The sequence below is a fragment of the Melanostigma gelatinosum genome (assembly GCF_949748355.1).
Source record: "Melanostigma gelatinosum genome assembly, chromosome: 8".
NCBI lineage: Eukaryota > Metazoa > Chordata > Actinopteri > Perciformes > Zoarcidae > Melanostigma > Melanostigma gelatinosum.
Window position 1 is genome coordinate 5,472,492 of NC_136641.1, and position 19,114 is coordinate 5,491,605.

A 19,114-nucleotide genomic window follows, 5' to 3' on the forward strand; every position below is an offset into this window, starting at 1 on the left:
AGCAAGTCTGCGGGTGAGCAGTGTGAGTGTGGTCCGGTCAGACCACTCCAGTATCTGTGTGTCTTGGAGGCCCGTGTCTGCTGTCGATGGATATCGTATCGTCATCCAGTCTGTCAAAGGTAATCTATCGTGAAAACCGATAGACAAAACTCTTCCAGAAGTGAGATGCTTTCACTTCATTCTATTTATTCGTCATTTTTTTAAATTTAATTTTATTGGTTTGCAACAGAAACAAGCGTTTTACATTTCATCACATCTATAGCTCACAAAAATAACAGCAAAAATATTCATGAAATGGAAATAGTAAAAGTTAAATGGTGCCATCTCCCTCACCTAAGTGTTGCACACAGAAGCGTTCCTCCATGTCGTCCTGCATATAGACAGCCATGTATGATGGTGACACCGACTTTAACATTTCACAATAGCACACAGTGATGCATGAGGGAGAAAATGAAGTTGAGTTCAAACACTACCACATAGCAGTATAGAAGCAATGAGTTGAAGAGCAATTTATGAGTTCATTGCAAGGAGAATTGTTCCCTCAGGACTAGAACTCCCCCGGATACTTTTCAGTGAAGGACCTTTCAGAACTGCAGGGATTCTTTAATAAAGTGGTTCCAGTGAATCAGAATACATTTTCTGGCCAATAATAGTAACTTGTCACAGTGTGAACTGTAAGTGGACTAGAGTCGCCTCCTTTGAGAGAAAGCTAGGACATGAAAAGGACATTCTCTTTCTTCCATATATTATTGTGTATATACTCTCTACATCACTCTGCACTGCTTTTTGCACTTCTGGTTTGATGCCAGACTGCATTTCGATGTCTCAGTACCTGTACTCTGTGCAATGACAATGATGTTGGTGTGTATATGTCCTGTCTCTGTGTGCATTGTGTATAGACAAGCAAGCAAAGGAAGAAACCGTGGATGAGTCCAGCAGCAGTCACTGCTTCACTGATCTGGAACCAGAGACTCTGTATCGTATCAGCGTGCACTCGCTTCTCGGCTCGGCAGAGGGCGCCGCCGTCTCCATCCTCCACCCAACAGGTCTGGCCCAATCGCAGTAACACCGACAATATGTTGAAGCTGGCCAACACCTGCTTATTAGAAATTCCCTTATTAAATGAACAAATGTCAAATTTTGGAATAAATGATTTCTAGGTTGCTCACCCAGCAGTCATTTGTATGTATAGATTGATACTGAACCTCAATACAAATATCTGTAAACTTCTGAACATTCTTCTTGCTAAATGTGTCATGATTGGATTTCCTTTAACAGCCACAGCCCCTGCCAGAATTCCCATCCATCCCCGGATGTACCCCGTCCACAACGAAGGTGAGGGCAGATATGTTCCTCCGTAGAGATGAGTCTGATGAGCACAGGAATTAGTTTTATCTCTTGGGGACTTGTTGTTGACATGAGTTTTTTATTTATTTTATCCTCTAGACCAGGGGTGTCGAAACTTTTTTGATTGTGGGCCATATACAGAAAGATATAAAGAGTCGCGGGCCAAACAATACTAAATGTGTAGTTTTCAACCAGTTACACTGTAAGAAAATCACATTTTCTATCAAAATAACTACAGAACACTACTAAACAGTTGAACAATTGACATTACAGTCATTTATTGGTGTTCCACATTTAACAAAAAGTATTTACAAATTTAATTAAAACAGTAGCAGTTCTTTCCTTGAGGCATAATCAGTATTAAATTCCTTGTAGTGCACCTGGAGCCCATAGTGAGACTAGAATACTGTTTGTGGACTGAAAAGGCTGTTTCTCTGCCCTGTTCATAACGATGCAACGCTGCCCTCTTGTGTTACAGTCTGCCCTGAAGTCACCATCAGAAACAGCATTGTCAAAGGTGAGACAAGCTGTCCTCGCACAGATAAAACGTCAAGCTTTTGTTGTCCTAAAAGTTACACCTCATTGTTTGTTCTGTCATGGTCTCAGGATTTGACATGATGGAAGCCTTCGGTCTGACAAAGACAGCCCACTCGTCTGTGGAGGGCGTGGCAGCCGAGCCCTTTGTCTTCAACACCCTCCCCACCTACACTTTGTACAGAGACGTGCAGCTGACACAGAGCACCACGTGAGATCATCTCTCCTACTGCTTTTCTTTCGTGTGTGTTTCTACACCAATATCCATGAAGGTAGCCCCACATTAAAGTGACTGTGACGAACTTTGAACTGGTTATGAAACAGTCTCACTTTAATACTGATACCTCTATATGGCCTATATAATTAAACGAGACAGTCAGCAAGATAATTGGCTTCATCTAAGATTCATTTTTATGCTCTTTGCTTTATTAGAGAGAGAGAGAGAGAGAGAGAGAGAGAGAGAGAGAGAGAGAGAGAGATGCAGCAATTGCAAACATGTTTACTGCGTCTTTAAAGCAGGTCCTCTTTACCTTTTTATTTCCCTCCCCCCTTCCAGGTTCATCCACCCTGCAGGTTTCTCTCCAGAACACACCATCAGCATGGCCTTCCGCGTGCTGCAGGATACTCCCCGGGAGCCCTTCGCCCTCTGGCAGCTCACTGACAACGACTTCCAGCCCAAGATGGGAGTGGTGCTCGACCGTGAGTGACATCTCTGCATCCCTCCATCTCCCAAACTGCAAGCAACGTCATCGTCCCTGTAGTCTCATATTTGGTCACACGGTCTTAATTTGCCATCAGGACCTCTAGAAACTGGACCAACTCTCATAACATGGCTGAAGTCACTTCTTAACATCTTCTCAGAGACCTGCCTTTCTGTTATGTTTTGAGTACGGTTTATGGTTTATGGTCTTTTGGACACTTCCTTCTGCGCGGTGATACGGTTGGTGTAGTGTAGTTTGGTAGAAAGAAAGTAGTTCCTACATGAAACTGCTCACAACAAGGGTCTGTGGGTTATCTTGAGTAGCCGGGTCATGATTTCTGGTCAGAGACATGACAGTTGAGTTTTTGTAAATGCTTTGAGCACTTCAAACCGAGCGACATCTAGATCCAGTATGATGGAGAGAAGTTAGACATCTCTCAGGCCGATATCTCCAACACTCGGCAGCTCAGTACCAGAACCCTCTTCCTTACTGTCTGCCACTAAAGATGTAAATATGAATATACGGTACAGTACTTTCCTTAAACAGCTGGGCAATGTAGTTCTTACCAGATATTAAAACAGGAGGAAATACTGCATTTGTTGGTGACTATTTAAACACTTTTGTTGCAGTCAGTCAGTTTTTCCAGCAGCAGGACGCTGCATGTGGGATTGTGTCATAATGATCTATGTCTCTTCCTCACACACAGCCAGATCACAACACCTTGCTGCAGACTTTACCTTCTTCGGAGTCCCTGTGGTTTATGCAGGACATCGTGTGAGTTAGAGGTTGATCTTCCTGTCTTGTGCTCCCCACAGCTACCACCAAGCATCTGGTGTACTTCAGTCTGGACTACAGGGGGGAAGTGCAGGAGCTGACCTTTGACCAGCGGCAGGTCCACCGGCTGTTCTATGGCAGTTTTCACAAGGTGAGATAATAAACACTGAGCAAGTCTTGGATGTCAATAAGACATTCACTGTCATTCAGCCAAAACATGTCATGTTTTATATATATATATATATATATATATATATATATACTTATTTCCACCAGCTACCTTGTCATCTTTATGTGCTCTCCAATAAGACATGTAATAAAAGGGAAGAGCATGTTGGAAAGAGGTGGTTTGGGATAGACTCCGCATACAGTATCATCTCAGCAGCTGTCCCGAGAGGGGCTGAGGAAAATACATCATGTAATAACGACGAAGAGCAAAGAAGGGAATAGAGAGATATGAGGCAGTGTGCGAGGGGAAAAGTTTTAAAAACAGGTTCTTTTTAGTAGTTCAGCTGATTTGTTCCCTCTCGTTGACAGTCGGAGCTGCCGCGGTGATAATGACACACACGAGGAGGCCATTGAGGTACTTCAAAAACATTAGCGCCTGATTCCTGCAATTGGAGACAAAACTTTCTCTGACTCATAGCTCAGTCGAATCTGAACGCGCAGACACGATACACGCCTTTCTACATTCAGTACGACTTCCGGAAGATATAGTGTCTGATCCCAAACCCGAATCAAAGTAAGACAGAGAGTTATGGTAGGAGGAACTAGGTGCTCTGGGGCAGAGGGGGAGCCCCTGACTACCTGGGTCTAATATCATAATTGTGATTGGCAGGTTCACCTGTCGGTCAGCCAGGTGAGTGTGTCCCTGTCTGTGGACTGCCAGCATGTGGGGGAGAGGCCTGCCCGCCCTCTAGGCAGCCTACCGACCGACGGCTTTGAGATGCTGGGAAAACTGGTGAAGACCAGAGGACCCAATAGTGGATCCGCACCGGTACGTTTTATTCTGTTCTATTTGATAAGACATATATACACGGATATAAAAGACTGGTAATCTTTCTTCTGTCCTGTGCCCTTACTGTCCCCTGTGTTCTTCATCGTTTCCAGTTCCAGCTGCAGTCCTTTGAAATTGTGTGCAACACCTCGTGGGCTTCAGAGGACACCTGCTGTGACCTGCCCGGGGTGGTCAGTCTGTTACCATTCATATTTACATTTACTCAGCTCCATCGTGGTGTCGGCATAGTGAGATCTGAGGCTGTGTTTGAACCAATTTCTGTTTATTCAATGCATATTTGTAAAGGGACGAGTATGTAGCATAAACCGATGCCACACACCGCAAACTTACAATGCCCGTCCCCCCAGTGGGTCTTTAAAAACACACGAAGCTCCACAACAAGTAGACGAGAGACAATGCAAAACACAAACTCAACAATGAATATGTACACAACTGAGAACTCAACAAGAAAATGTAAAAGCAGAAACACCAGATCATTCATGGCTGCATGACTGAAACCTCTTCAAAAACTGTTTCAGTTTGAGTTTTACATTATTTCAGTCAGGAGCCAGTTGGAGTCCTGAAGGTAAGGAGTTCCTTGTGTTGATTCCCTGAATAGAAAAAAGCTGTTTGTCCAAATGAGGATTTACGTAGGAGCCCCTTACTCTTCCCGTTGGATGCTCCATGTTTCACTGAGCCTGACGCTCTGGAGGAACCACAGGGTCACCGCGCAGTTTGCTTTGCTCCCCATTGTAGCTTCTCAAATGTGAGGTTTGAATCTAAATTTAGCCATTGTGGAAAAAAACCAACTGATTATATACCTGAACACTGTGACTATACCTAAAATATTCGCCTGTACGTTAACTTCCTTCCTACACCATCATATTGCTTTCATCCCTTTTCTTTCCCAGTGGTTATACAACAGTGAGAAATACTTCAGGAGAGCGTAGTAACGTACTTGTGACGGCAACAGCTGGCTTAATGTCTCTGTCGTGAATGTCTGCCTGTGTGTCAGAGAGATGAGGAGAGCTGTCCCGCCCCGGCCTACACCTGCACCTGCTCCTCCGACATCCCCGGAGCCTCCGGTTCCCCTGGACCCACTGTATGTCACCACCAGATCTCCTTTCTGTGTGTGATCCAGCTGTTTGGTAACCTGTTGACCGAATTATTTTGCTCCCCCCCAGGGAAAGCCAGGTCCTCGTGGTGAGAAAGGTGAGAAGGGAGAGCAAGGCCTAAAGGTGAGATGAAAATATTTCTTCAGGCTTAGTGACATTTAGAAACTAGAGTGTTGCTCCGTCAGCTGGAAAGCAAACACCACAGCAAACACAGGTTTAGTTTAGATTGTTACATTTATGCACAAGGACCAGATGCACTCTGGTTAGTGTTTGTAGGGAACGCGATAGAAAAGAAATACATCCACAAGATACAAAATACAGGTGTGTCTTTAGGAGTATCAGGGGTGAGAACAATGTGGCTAAAGTTGGCAGAGGTGAACAAAATCTCTTTCCAAAACTGCTTTTCACATCAGTTTCTCCTCTTTCCATTGGCTACGCGTTCTTCTTTCATCTGCTGCAGATCGATCCGGGCATCACTATACAATCACCAGTGTGATCCACATGAGTGTGATCTGGTGATTTAACAGTAAAATCATGTTTTAGTTCGAGGCTCCAAGGCGTGCCTCTAACTAAAACATGATTTTACTGTTAAATCACCAGATCACACTCATGTGGAGCTCCAAATTGATGACTTCAAGTTACTTTCTCTGTGTTTTAGGGGGAGGTGGGTCCTCCAGGAAAGTCTGGATTAGAGGGAGGTCTTGGACCCCTGGGCAGCACGGGGCCCCGAGGCATGGCCATGCAGGGTAAAGCGGTGAGTAACCTGCTTAGCTTTAAATATGTAGTGTTATTAACCATGGTCTTATGGACTCATGAATCTAGTGTTTTGTATACAATGTTTGTGTTTTCTTATTTTCCTTTTTAGGGTCCACCTGGTGCAAGGGGGGGGAAAGGAGAACCTGGGCGACCAGGGGTCCAGGTGAGTCTAAACTGAGTCACCAAAACACAGAAATTGAAGAGAGAACACATTCCTCTGCCTGTCCTCGCCCTCTCTCCAACCTCGCTGTTGTCTTTCTCTGCAGGGTTCACCAGGACCTCCAGGTCCAAAAGGAGAGGTGGGGATTCCAGGCCCTCAGGTGAGCTGCGTGATCCCAGAATGCCACATGTCAGCGGTGACCCTGTGTCCCTTTTCATTTGTCCTCATCTCTCTGCTATGTGCGTTGTACACAGGGCATTAGGGGGCTCGAAGGCAACATCGGTGGACCCGGCATCACTGGACCCCGGGTAAGACTGGATTTCATTTTAGAGCCACGGTGTGTAGAATTTTGACTTTGGTGTCACCGTGGGGTCCGAATTTGACCGTGACACGGAATTTTGAAAAAGTGATATCTTAATGGCCATGAAACCTACTGTGGATATGTGGACACATTGAATTTACTGAGAGCGAATGAGCCGTTTCCATTTTGGTCCCGTTTTGAGCTTTCCTCTAGCACCCCCTTCAGCCCAAAGCCCGGCATTACTGGACCCAGGATGTGTACACAAGATTTGTAGAGCGACGTCCAGCCTGGCATGTAATAAACCCACCTTCCCAGACCTGGGAAGTCTGTATTGTGGCCCCCAGCTGGAGCAGTGTCAACAGCAGAGAGTCCCCTCTCTGGAATGGATCATTCCTACACCACTATTGGCTCGGGAGCTCAGGAAACGGCTTTGACTGTATGTCATGTTTTTTCGTTTGTCTTTCTGCTCCACACATCCATCGATTTGTATTTTACAGGGTTTCCAGGGAATGCCCGGACACCCGGGGCCTACAGGGGACAGGGGCTTCTCAGGACATGTGGGACCTACGGTAAGACCAGAGGGCCTGTCTTCACATTTGGTTATGTCGTGAACATGTAATTCACAGTGAACATTGGTTAGAAATATACGTGCTATATTTACAGACACCTAAGCCGCTCTACTAGTTCTTGGGACCTTCAAAGAAAAATGTTACACCCACAAGAGTCCCGACAGCCTTTACACACATAAGGAACGCAAAGGGAAGACAAAGTTGATGTGTAAATGACACATGGCCAGTTTATGCGGGGGGGGGGGCGTGAGCGCACCTTTGTTAATTCCCTGGTTACACTCACCTGTGGCACACTTGGATACAGGATGGCCTTTAGAAAGAATACATTATCATACCTTAAAGGTTGGCCAGTGAGAGTCTGTGTCCAACCACATTCGCTTCTTTCACGCCCTCCAACAGCAGAGCTCTCCCCATTGTTACAACCCGGCTCCAAGGCTGCAACATAAGGGAGACAAGACGAGTGGAAAAGTAATAAATAGACATTTATTTAAAGAACAAATAACTAAACTAATCAATCAATCCAACGACGCAGCAGCCGTGCCAGCCCAGGAGAGTAGAGCAGCCAAAGGGGGGAGGACCACAGCCATGGTCAGACGGTGCCTCTTTATAGCTGGTACTTCCAGCAGGCTCAGGTGTGGCTCATCGGCGGCGGATTAACGTCCTGCAACACAGAATAGACAGCAACCAGGACACAGACCCCTAGTGGAAGGGAGGGGTCATCACACCATCGCGACGCACTGACAGCTTGTGATCCAGTGGAGAGTCTTCCTCAGAGGAAACGTCTTGTTGTCTCAGACCTGCAGAGCTTCAAACCTGATGATGTACAGATGGACATGAATCATACTACGTTTAAATGACAGTTTCTGGGCATGAATCAGCGCTGACGGTCACCTCGTTTCCTCTGCGTAGTAGTGCACAATTTAGTTTGTCATCACAATCCATGCAATAATCTCCTGCAGTTAAATTCCACTGTACTGCTACGACGAAAGCGACTATGGAGTTTAAAATGCAATCTAGCTTTTTGCAGGAGTGGGAAAGGTGAGGAGGTGAGAGATCAGGGAGAAGCTCTGGTAATCCTCTTCATACTCGTGTATCTGTTGCTTCACAGGGTCTTCCGGGGGGTAAAGGGGAGCGAGGAGAGAAGGTGGGTTACAGCTATGATTGTATAATAAGTCTTCTCACTGCAGTGGATATGCGTATAAGTTACATTTCAAAATATAACTTTGTTCTCGTTTAAATCTGCTGATGTGTAACAGGGGGAACCTCAGTCTATGGCCATGATCTACCAACTGGTCACACAGGCCTGTGAGCAGCTAGTGCATAGTAAGTGGTCAGTTTAGCGAGCGCTGATATCTGCATGTTTAACTCGCTCAATGTAACTTTCAAACATATTTCATTCCGAGTTTTTTTTTTTTCAGACGAGGTGTTGAAGCTCGACATGTTCATTAACGAGATGAGTCGTAAGCCTGCTCCTATTGAGGAGCCGGTGGGGCCCCCCGGGGAACCTGGCATACCCGGGCCCAAGGGCCCACCGGGCGCCAGGGGCACCCAGGGGCGTGTCGGTGCAAGGGGGACCTCTGGCAGGGGTGGATATCCAGGAGAACAGGGTCAGACTCCAAAACAATCCAACCAAATTCTCATTGTTTGTCAAGCAACTGTAAATATAAGTCTGGGCATTTATAAACTATGAATTTGTCCAATTTTTAGGCTCCAGTGAAATATTATTGTAAGCTTTGTCGATGCCGATTTGTCTCTTGCTTTCTCTACAGGAAGAAGAGGTTTCCCAGGGGGGAAAGGTAATGCAGGGACCAATATCCAGGGGCCCACAGGGGTCAAAGGATTTGCAGGTACCTCTCTAGGAGTCATTTGTATATACCACTGTAATATAATCACCAGCACACAACCCTGTACTGATGTGTGCCTTCTGTGTATCCGCAGGTCCTCCAGGTGAGTCCAAGCTGGGGAGCCTGGGTTCCAACGGAGACGATGGTAAACCAGGACCCGCAGGAATCGCCGGACCTCCCGGACAACAAGGCGAGGGTGGACCATCGGGCGTGTGTGACAGCAGTGGAGGCTGCCAACGGGTTCCACAGGAAACAGGTTAGCTACCAGGAAAGGTCCACGAACTCGAATGACACATGTTAAGACACGATGATCCCGGTCCAGCAGCCTTTCACTGGTGTGTAGCAGTGGGTGGGTGAAGAGGGTTTCTATGAGGAAACTGGAATTCTTCTGGAATGAAAACTGTAAAGAATTTCACGTGTTGCGTAAACTTCTCAACATCTACCTCAGACGTCTAACAGCCCATGCTTTCCATTTTCCAGAACAAACCATTACTTTTAGATTTACTGTCTTTTTTGCTCCCGAACAGGCAGACAGTAGATTTTTTTTTGGCCACTTTTGGGCAGCACAACAAGCTGTAAATGCACCATTGACATTGAACTTATACAGTGTTGTAATGGTAAAAGTGTGAGCAAACGGTTGCCTAATTATAAATCCAGCAGACACTGTAGAAATGGTTGCACATCAAGCCAAATCAATGAGATGCTTAAAAAGCTCTGTATTGCTGAGGGTCACTGCAAACTCAGGGGATAAATCTCTGTGGGTTCGTCACTACTCCTATATAAGATGAAATCATTTATCAAAGCAGCTTTAAAGTTATGGTTAAGTTAATTAGAGTGGTGAAATGCTTATTGGCATGAACCATGTGTGTTATGTGCCATTAATTTATTGCCACAACAACACTACCGAGTACAGTGGTGGTCTTACGCGTTGACTCTCTTTGTGTGTGCTCTCTTCACACAGAAGAAGACCCTTATTATGGCTACCAGCCCTAAAGGATATTAACAAGCAGCTAGCCACGCTACGGTGCCTGACGTCGGGTTGAAATGACTATGGTTCCTTTGGCGCTGAATGCCAGATCAGGAATGGAGCTAAAAGAAAAGAAGAAGCACTAAAGAGGTTTGCTGTGATGAACTTGCCACTGACTGATGCGGAAGCCTCACAAGCTTCATCGTGGAAAAAGGAAGCACTAGAGGAAGGATCTCTCCCGGATCCTCATGTTACCATGTTCTTTGACTTTAAAAAACAAATGACTGAGAAATGAACCAAGAATAAGTAGGAAGCTCTCTCATATAGAATAGTGTTTTAAAGAGCAGTCAGCATCATAAAGGAAAGTATTTTCGCATTCAGTCAAGTGCTGTCTTATACACCCTATTCGCACTGAAACTTTTCATTACTATGTTCATGTATTCATGCACTGTATCAATGCCAAGTAGTTTAGCCATCTGTTACATTTCTACATATTTCATTTGCCATTTTAACCTTAACTGCCTCGATGATACTGTGAGAATGTCCTTTGTATGATCATTTGTATGTTTATTATATTCACTGTATGCAGTTATTCATTTATGATATTTTATGTTGTAGCTTTTTGCATTGAAAATTCATGTTTACATTTTCTGGTTTCAATGGGGTTTAGGTGATAAACGTGTGTGTGTGTGCGTGTGTGTGTGTGTGAGTGAGAGATTTCTTTTTTTAATCCTTTTAATAAAATTTCATCAATATGTCTGATGAAGTGTTTTTTTTTTTTTCTTGCAAAACTTGTCTATGCTAAGCGACAGGATACTTTAGTGGAGTGAAATTCTATCCCTGCATGACAGCAAGCTTGTCTTGCTAAAGTGTCCTTAAGCAAGACACTGGTCCAATCCCAGGTCCAATCCCAATGTCCCCCCTAAAGCTTCAAACCCTGAACCCACAAGGACTTACTGACATCACCTGGTAAGTGGTTGAGTGTGAGGGCTTGAGATGGTGTGAATAGGAATGGGACAGCATTTTGCTGCAACACATCACGTTAACATGAAAACGACAATAAATATGATGTGTAATTGTGTGTATTTATTTTATACTTTGTACTCCCTGATTTGAACTTGTTCCAGGCTCTTTCCTCACAAGATGAGAGGTAACTTCATATAATCTGTTTACTCGTTTTTGTCGAAACTGCTTCAATGACAAAGTAAAATATTTGATGAATAAATAAATAAATATTCTCTGATTTCATGGTTATTTTTTGTTCCATCTTTAACCCTTAATATTTCTGTGTAAATTGAAGAAGACCACACGTGAGAACACACGTGAGCAGTCCTCTTTGTTTACCTTCTTTTTTTCTTACTGCTCCATGCGTCCACTGGTAACCCCGTCACATTGCAATGATTTGTGGGTAATTCCCTGAGGCAAACTCGGCATCCTATCACTTCAATAAACATGAAATCTGAGGATATTTATTTATCAAATATTTTATTTTGTCAATAGATTATCTGAAATTACCTCCCATCTTGTGAGAAAAGAGCCTGGAAGACGTTCAAATTAGAGAGTAAAAAATATTAAATGAATATTTCAAGCCCTCAGTCTCTCCCACTTATCAGGTAACGTAACTAAGTCCTTGAGGGTTCAGGGGTTAAAGCTTCAGGGGGGACATTTGGATTGTGCCACTGAATCTGTCCAAGGGTTGCTGTTCTGAGGCTAAACCTTACCTCCAACCTCCCTATGGAGGCCAAGAGAAAATAAAATAGCTGGCAGGAATTAATAAAGATAATAATAATGTCAAAGTCCTTTGTAGGAACGGTGGCGAAGAGATAGTTGTTGCCAGTGGTGTCTATTTCGAAGAGCACAATGGAAGTTCCGGTTCCATCCCCAGCGGCTTCATTAAGTTAGCCTCAGTGGTACAGTTTCCGGTTTGTTTTAGGAATGTCTGTTTATTTTTCAAAATAAAGATGACCATGTTTAGTCACTGCCCTAAAGGGTAGTTGTAATAAGCCTGTGATGGTATCACGAAGCAATATTTTCTATAATCATTGTTGCGAGGTCAGGCCGTGTCAGAATCAGTGTGAAATTTACATTTTAAAATAAAAGCCCCACAGAATGAATCCTAACTGAAATGCTTGTGATGAAGCCTGTCATTTAATAACCTCTGTTTATGTGTCAAACATGATTATGTCTCCTCTCCGCCTCCCTCCCCCACCCAGCCCCACCCTTTCAAAATAAAAGCCTCATGGATTAACTGTATTTAAACGTTTAGCTCAAAATTAGTCTTTTTTGTTGAAATAATGAATGCTCTTACTAATACTGCGACAACTACTACTACTGCTAATATTTCTAGTATTACTACTACTACTACTACTACTACTTCAACTATGACTACCACTACCACTGCTATTATTACTTATACCACAACAGCTAGTACTTATTCAAATGCTACTAATACTTATGCTGCTAATAATACTTCTACTACAACTTCTACTACTACTACAACAAATATCACTACCGCTGGAATTCTTTTAAGCTACAGAAACCGTTTGAATATCAAAATGTTCAGCTCTTTCAGGAGAGGGGTGATATAACTTCATATTTGTAATCTTTCAACTTTTTGAATTATTAAGCTTTTTGCAATTTTTTTAAAAATTGGATATCTATTTTCAGCAATGTTTTTGAGATTCATTTCAGCTTTCAGCATTCCAATGCATTTTCTAGTTCAGTAAAACATCCATTTTATTTACCAAACTAGTTACACTGTTACCTTAATTTATTTTGAAAAACATAAACAGGATGTTGTAGAACACTTTAAATGTTACGCAGTGTGGTTATCTTGCCGTAGATACACATCGCTATGGCAAGCCAAAAAACTTCGCACCCATACCGGGATAGTGAGGATAAATACTCAATACTATTACCGACCTACAACGAAAGGGAAAACCTACCCTTGATAGTGTGGCTTCTGGTGAAATATTTCGGTGAAAGGTGAGTTCCGGGGAGCCAGCAAAGCTGCTCGGCTAGCTAACTTTGCTGTAGTGGTAAGTTAGCTAATGCCTGTGATGAGCTGTCACTAAACCAGAGGGAGAAAATAACGAGCTTTATTATCAAGTGAACTAGCTTGCTCCAGCCCACTTTTGTAGTTTTGGATTTACTTTGTGTGTGTTAAAGGTTCAAACAGTATATAACTCAGTTTAATGTGTTGTATTGCTGCTGTTGGTTTACAAAGCACTGAATGGTTTAGGACCCAAATACATCTCCGATCTGCTACTACCTTATGAACCATCCCGACCCCTCAGGTCGTCTGGGACCGGTCTACTTTCTGTTCCCAGAGTCAGAACTAAACATGGAGAAGCAGCGTTCAGTTTTTCTGATCCATCTGGAACAAAGTCCCAGAAAGCTGCAGGTCTGCTGAGACCCTCAGCTCATTTAAATCAAGATTGAAGACTTTTCTGTTTGCTGCTGCCTTTAATTGAACCACGTTCAATTAATATATGAATCAATTTCCTGCATTTCTGCATTTTATTTCTTGCACTGTTTTTTAATGTTTTAATGAATGTTCTTAATTGTTTTTAAATCTCCTTTTCTTTTGCCTTATGTTTTGATGCTTTTAATGGTTTCATGTGAAGCACTTTGAATTACCTTGTTGTTGAAATGTGCGATACAAATAAACTTGCCTTGCCTTGTATTTACAGTGGCTATAACTACGAGATAATTGTCATTGACGACGGAAGCCCGGATGGGACATTGGAGGTGGCAGAGCAGTTGCAGAAAATCTATGGAGAAGATAAAATAGTGAGTTAAGAAACCCCCGCCCTACAGTGAAGACGCTGGGATTCACGTTGCAGATACCTCCTTTGTGAGGAACCAAACAATGCATTTCTTACAATGTGATAAAAGTATTAGAATTGATTAACATCTTCATAGAGACAACAAGTAACGTATGATTTACATTGTTTTCCTACATAGCTTGTCTCTGTAACATTAACCGTTGGTTCTAGTAAGATGATGGTGCATGGGATCTTTATGCAGACTCCTAATCTCTCTTTTCTGTGGTTCAGCTTCTACGGCCAAGAGCGAAGAAACTAGGCCTCGGTAAGTTCAAAACTGTGTAAAAACGGTGTATTCTATGTTCTAGTAACCTTTGCCAACGACTGATGAGCTCTTCTGCTTCCTTCCAAAGGCACTGCGTACATACATGGCATGAAGCATGCTACTGGGAACTTCATCTTTATCATGGACGCAGATCTTTCCCATCATGTGAGTAGAGCTGGTTACATTGTGTGTCTACAATAGGCCCACATGAACACATGAAGCTGATTCGAGGATCAACAAATATTGAAAGAAATCTACAATTTCCCACAATCACAATTTCCTGAAGCCCAACATGCAGTCTTCAAATTGCTTGATTTGTCCAAACAGTCTAAACCCTAAAAATATATCGTCACACGAGGCAAAGATGCAAATCCTCACGTTGAAGCAGCTGGTGCCAGAGAGGGTATTTTTGCTTAAAGATTGATGATTAATGACTAATCGATCGACAAATAGTTTGACTAGTTCTAACAACAAATCCATTAATCATCTTATCATTTTAGCCCCAGCTGATCCTATGACTGATTCACTGAATCGCAATTTTGTTGGTATTTGAATCGGAGATGTGAGTTTACCTGCTCCATTTTCCTCATCAACACTCTCATCTCTATCATGCCTACAATTTCAAATACTCTTTCATGTAATTTCAATATTATGTGAATCATTTTGGACGGAATATTATTTGATCGTTCTTTGACTTTTTTTTTTTCCAGCCGAAATTCATCCCAGAATTTATTGAGTAAGTGTTACTTAATTTCCATTTGTTTATCGTGTGATTTTGTTATTAATTAATTTTTTACCGTATTTTAATTTGTATACACAAAATGAATTTGTGTGTGTGTGTGTGTGTGTGTGTGTGTGTGTGTGTGTGTGTGTGTGTGTGTGTGTGTGTGTGTGTGTGTGTGTGTGTGTGTGTGTGTGTGTGTGTGTGTGTGTGTGTGTGTGTGTGTGTGTGTGTGTGTGTGTGTGTGTGTGTGTGTGTGTGTATATATATCTCAAACAAACAAACAGCATTTAGCTGCAGTGCCACAAATGACAGAGAACTTGTGCAGAAATCTTCTATTTAAACCGTTTTGTGTTGTTTGTCAGAAAGCAGAAGGAAGGTAACTACGACCTGGTGTCTGGTACTCGTTACCAGGGGAGCGGGGGCGTATACGGCTGGGACCTGCGCAGGAAACTCATCAGGTAGCTGCACGCCATCATCAGCGCTCACCCGTCTTATGAGAGACAAGAGGCTGAGCTTTGATTTTCCTTTCCGTCTTCTGTCTCCTTCTCTCGTTCACAGTCGGGGAGCCAACTTTCTGTCTCAAGTGCTGTTGAGACCCGGTGCTTCAGACCTCACGGGCAGCTTCAGGTAAGTGGTGCTCGTGCCACTGACTTTTTCCACATGCACGGGGACGTGTTTTCTCACACCTGCTGTGTTGTTTTCCCCTCACTGACATCAGGCTGTATAAGAAGGCGGTGTTGGACAGTCTGGTTGAGCGGTGCGTGTCCAAAGGTTACGTCTTTCAAATGGAGATGATCGTCCGCGCCAGACAGCTCAACTACACAATCGGAGAAGTGAGGCCCGAATTCATTCATTCATGTATTTACCTAGTACACATTAAGGTATGTAGTGATGATATTTCTTTAGATTCTCCATTTTTCATCGGATGTGAAAAGTATTAGAAATCAGTTTTTAAACCCACTTTCAGGTTTGTGAAACAAAGTAAGGTTCATTTCACAGCTGTTTCTGCATCCGGATGACATTGGTCTTGGTCTATCTTAAAAAACACTAAACTCAGACATGTGAATTCATTATGACAATAATGAATAGACTCGAGAGACTAGCTTGCAGGGTTTATACACATTTTTACCAATACCTTTCCATGACTTGGAGGCAGATTTTTATGTCCAGACACTATGGCTGTTGGGGAATATGACCTGAAAAAGCTGTCTTGTGTCGTCACATGACTTGTAGGCAGGGCTTAACATTAATTTCATGGCTCACCAGCCACGATTTTGTTGTTGGGATTGGGGGAAACTATGTTTTACCCAGACACCTTTGCTCAGCATTGTAAACGATATCAGGTGGTGGTTCCATCACGCCATCCTAGAAAAGTTATGTTCATTGGAACGGTCGGTTTCTGAGCAACTATTTTGATACAACACTAATTAAATCTTGGGCACAGTACATTAAAACAGTACAGTGAGAACAGAACACCTGTTGGTTATTAAAATATCTATAATAAAATATCTATTTAAAAAAAAAAGAAAGCTACCAAAAAGAGATTGAGTAAAGCCTTAAAATAAGTAAATGTTAAACCACACAGCCAACAATACCTTTTAAACATGGTTTCCGATCTGCAAAATAGAGGATTCAGTTACTATATTTCTGGTCAATATTTTTGTTTTGCAATTGAACGGTTTATGTAGCTATTATCACTCTATTGGGACTTATTTAATGTAGCATACGCCTAAACGTTTGCTATCACATACCATATAATAAACATGTCGGTATGTTTATATATTATCATTCCTCATTGTATAATTTATTTCATGTATCGTTTAAGTTTCTCTGTAAATTTACATTTTTTTGACTGATAGTGGTTAATAAAGTCAAATGATTTGGCATCACTCCTGACAGTCTGTGGTAAAATCATTGCTTTCCCACCAGGTTAGTTTTACAGTTAGCCGGCCCCAGACCAGGCTCTACACAGTTCATTTTGTTTGTACGTCCTCTGGGGTTTAGGTGAATAGTGCAGCGCACACAGTATAAACACCTCCGTTAATACTCGTGCTACGGCGCCAAGCACGAGTATAAACAAAGCTTAAGTTTCCCAACATAAGTTGCCATAGTAACTGAGCTTGAACTATGTCGAATTAGCTTCATGGAACAGAATCAACGTAAAATGAGTCGGACTAACCGAAATATGCCACGGGCCCCAGGTCTCCTTTAAAGCCATGTCTTATGAATCACTATTCCAAGTGAAGACCTGATGTCGCCCCACTCACAGAACAACGCGTACTTTATGATACCTCTGTGAAGCAAGGGTCCATGACTTTTCCAAAACTTAAGCGGTGTAAAAACAGAGAATCTGCCCAGAAATATCATTACGTTTTAGCTTCGCTTAACCCCTCAAGACCTAAATCGGAAGCCAGAGTTGTGATTTTTACGATGCAAATTTAAGAACACAAAACAATTCTCTCTTCTTCTTCTTCTTCTTCTTCCAAACAACAGGTACCTATTTCCTTTGTGGATCGAGTTTATGGAGAGTCCAAACTCGGAGGGAACGAGATTGTGTCATTCGTGAAAGGACTGATCACACTCTTCGCCACGACATGATCAGTACTCAGTTTGGACGTCCCACAGTCGTGTATATAGTGCTCCTTTCAGTGTCGCTGTCTTTAATACAGTAGCATCAGAATTTAAATAGAAGGGAAAAGGCTCCACATGCCCGTGGTCAGACTGTGACATGACGGCAAACGACAAGAGAGACTTAAATATACAGTCATTTGCTGTCAGTAGTCGTCCCCCAATACTGAAGGAACATAGTGCTTTACATTCCCATCAGCCCCTGAACAGAGCGCATAGTGTCTCACCATTCCCAGTCCAGACAGCTGACTGAACTCTACAGAAACACGGCTGTCAGATGGGTGTAAGTACATGTTATACTGCTACACCTGTGGTTGTTTGTATCAAATTAAACCGTTTGTATTGTTGGCTCAGTTTTTTTCTGTTTGTGACCTTTTCTTTTTACAATGAGTCAAACGCCTAAATGTGTTATGGAGAACAACCGGCTGCCAAGATCAGAGCTGATTTCTCTGAACACGAGCAGTTTCAACTAACTCTATGCCCTCCAAAGTTTTTAACCTTCATGAGCATCCAGTCTAAACCTGTCCTGGATGATTCTGATAATGTCGAAAAGAGTTGAACGCTTAAGTTCATTCCTGACAGTTGAAACAGTAGTTTGATTAAAGGAAAACCGCTCAAAAGGTCCACTTACTAGCTTATTCTTAGTCTTTCCACCACATCTCATCCCCTGCACATGGTGTGTGACACTGTTTGCTGAGGCAGCAGCTTTCAACAGGTACCAGCTTGTACATCGCCTCAAATACACGAATGGAAATGTCACCCAGGGGGTCGCAGCAGGATGAATATGAATTCATGGATTAAAAAAATAAAAAATTGTATGGACAATTAGCATCCTGCTTTACGCCATTCACCAATGAAATGTCATGTGCAAGGCTGGATTATCAAGGCCTGTTGTCTTTGACTATTTATGTTAAAGTTCATCATGGACTATGCACTTTGAGGGCATCGACTGAGGCCTGAAATTGGGTCTTCCACTTAAATTATCCTGAAGCCCTGTCTTTAAGAGGGGTCCTGCTTCAAAAGCAAGTTAAATGTTGCATATTCCTATGTTAACATGTTCAGTCAAATAACCATACAGCAAGCCTAGTGTCAGTCAGGTACTATAAGATCATTAAAAAGAACCCCAATGCACATGAAGTGGCAGACATGGAGGTGGGGTCGGAACTATGTGATGAGTGAGGATGAAGGGTGTAATTGGGCAAGAATGAACCTCAGCTGATGGAAAATGTAACCATGGGTTTAACCATTTAAATGCAGTGTCGCACGAGATGAAGGGCCGATTCACAGTACTGGTCTTGGAGCTGCCCTTCAACAGGCACCGGGCAGGAAAGTAGTCCCGGTCAGTTTGGCAGAATTGGGCATTTACTACTAGTAGAGTAGTACAGCGCCACCTACCGTTGGCCCAACCCGTTGATACCACCACAGCTGAGTGCTGAGGCACTGTGTACATCCGAGGCTCCGCGGGGGGCCGCCGCCAGATGTAGCCAAATCGCGCATGCGCTCAAACCGGAGAAACCCACTCCAGAAGGACGCCCGCTGTCGGCCGGTTCCCGCCACTACTGTGTGGGGTGTTTACCTCACAGACTCGAACGCAGAAACCAGAGG

The 19,114-nt window shown here is 43.1% G+C and overlaps 2 protein-coding genes across 3 annotated transcripts in view; both read left to right on the forward strand.

Moving 5' to 3' along the window:
- LOC306781367 (collagen alpha-1(XX) chain-like) overlaps positions 1–11,252 on the forward strand; it is a 31,906-nt gene extending 20,654 nt beyond the window's left edge. The window contains exons 21-42 of one of the 2 annotated variants that reach the window (XM_079274193.1): positions 3–119; positions 900–1,046; positions 1,279–1,335; positions 1,826–1,864; positions 1,954–2,092; positions 2,438–2,580; positions 3,398–3,507; positions 4,195–4,353; positions 4,467–4,544; positions 5,369–5,455; positions 5,538–5,591; positions 6,127–6,222; positions 6,334–6,387; positions 6,491–6,544; positions 6,639–6,692; positions 7,183–7,254; positions 8,363–8,398; positions 8,511–8,577; positions 8,673–8,861; positions 9,024–9,101; positions 9,193–9,354; positions 10,060–11,252. In XM_079274193.1, coding sequence (XP_079130319.1) covers positions 3–119; positions 900–1,046; positions 1,279–1,335; positions 1,826–1,864; positions 1,954–2,092; positions 2,438–2,580; positions 3,398–3,507; positions 4,195–4,353; positions 4,467–4,544; positions 5,369–5,455; positions 5,538–5,591; positions 6,127–6,222; positions 6,334–6,387; positions 6,491–6,544; positions 6,639–6,692; positions 7,183–7,254; positions 8,363–8,398; positions 8,511–8,577; positions 8,673–8,861; positions 9,024–9,101; positions 9,193–9,354; positions 10,060–10,091 — 2,024 coding nt within the window. In that variant the 3' untranslated portion in view covers positions 10,092–11,252. The remainder of the gene's footprint in view (positions 1–2; positions 120–899; positions 1,047–1,278; positions 1,336–1,825; positions 1,865–1,953; positions 2,093–2,437; positions 2,581–3,397; positions 3,508–4,194; positions 4,354–4,466; positions 4,545–5,368; positions 5,456–5,537; positions 5,592–6,126; positions 6,223–6,333; positions 6,388–6,490; positions 6,545–6,638; positions 6,693–7,182; positions 7,255–8,362; positions 8,399–8,510; positions 8,578–8,672; positions 8,862–9,023; positions 9,102–9,192; positions 9,355–10,059) is intronic. The other variant, XM_079274194.1, reaches the window with a different exon arrangement.
- A 1,645-nt stretch (positions 11,253–12,897) lies between these two features.
- Positions 12,898–17,673, forward strand: dpm1 (dolichyl-phosphate mannosyltransferase subunit 1, catalytic). Its single transcript, XM_079274241.1, has 9 exons — positions 12,898–13,050; positions 13,758–13,857; positions 14,124–14,157; positions 14,246–14,322; positions 14,868–14,893; positions 15,244–15,339; positions 15,440–15,508; positions 15,600–15,714; positions 17,375–17,673. Exons 1-9 carry the CDS (start codon positions 12,920–12,922, stop codon positions 17,477–17,479), a joined length of 753 nt encoding a protein of 250 aa, XP_079130367.1. The 5' UTR covers positions 12,898–12,919; the 3' UTR covers positions 17,480–17,673.
- The last annotated feature ends 1,441 nt before the right edge of the window (positions 17,674–19,114 follow it).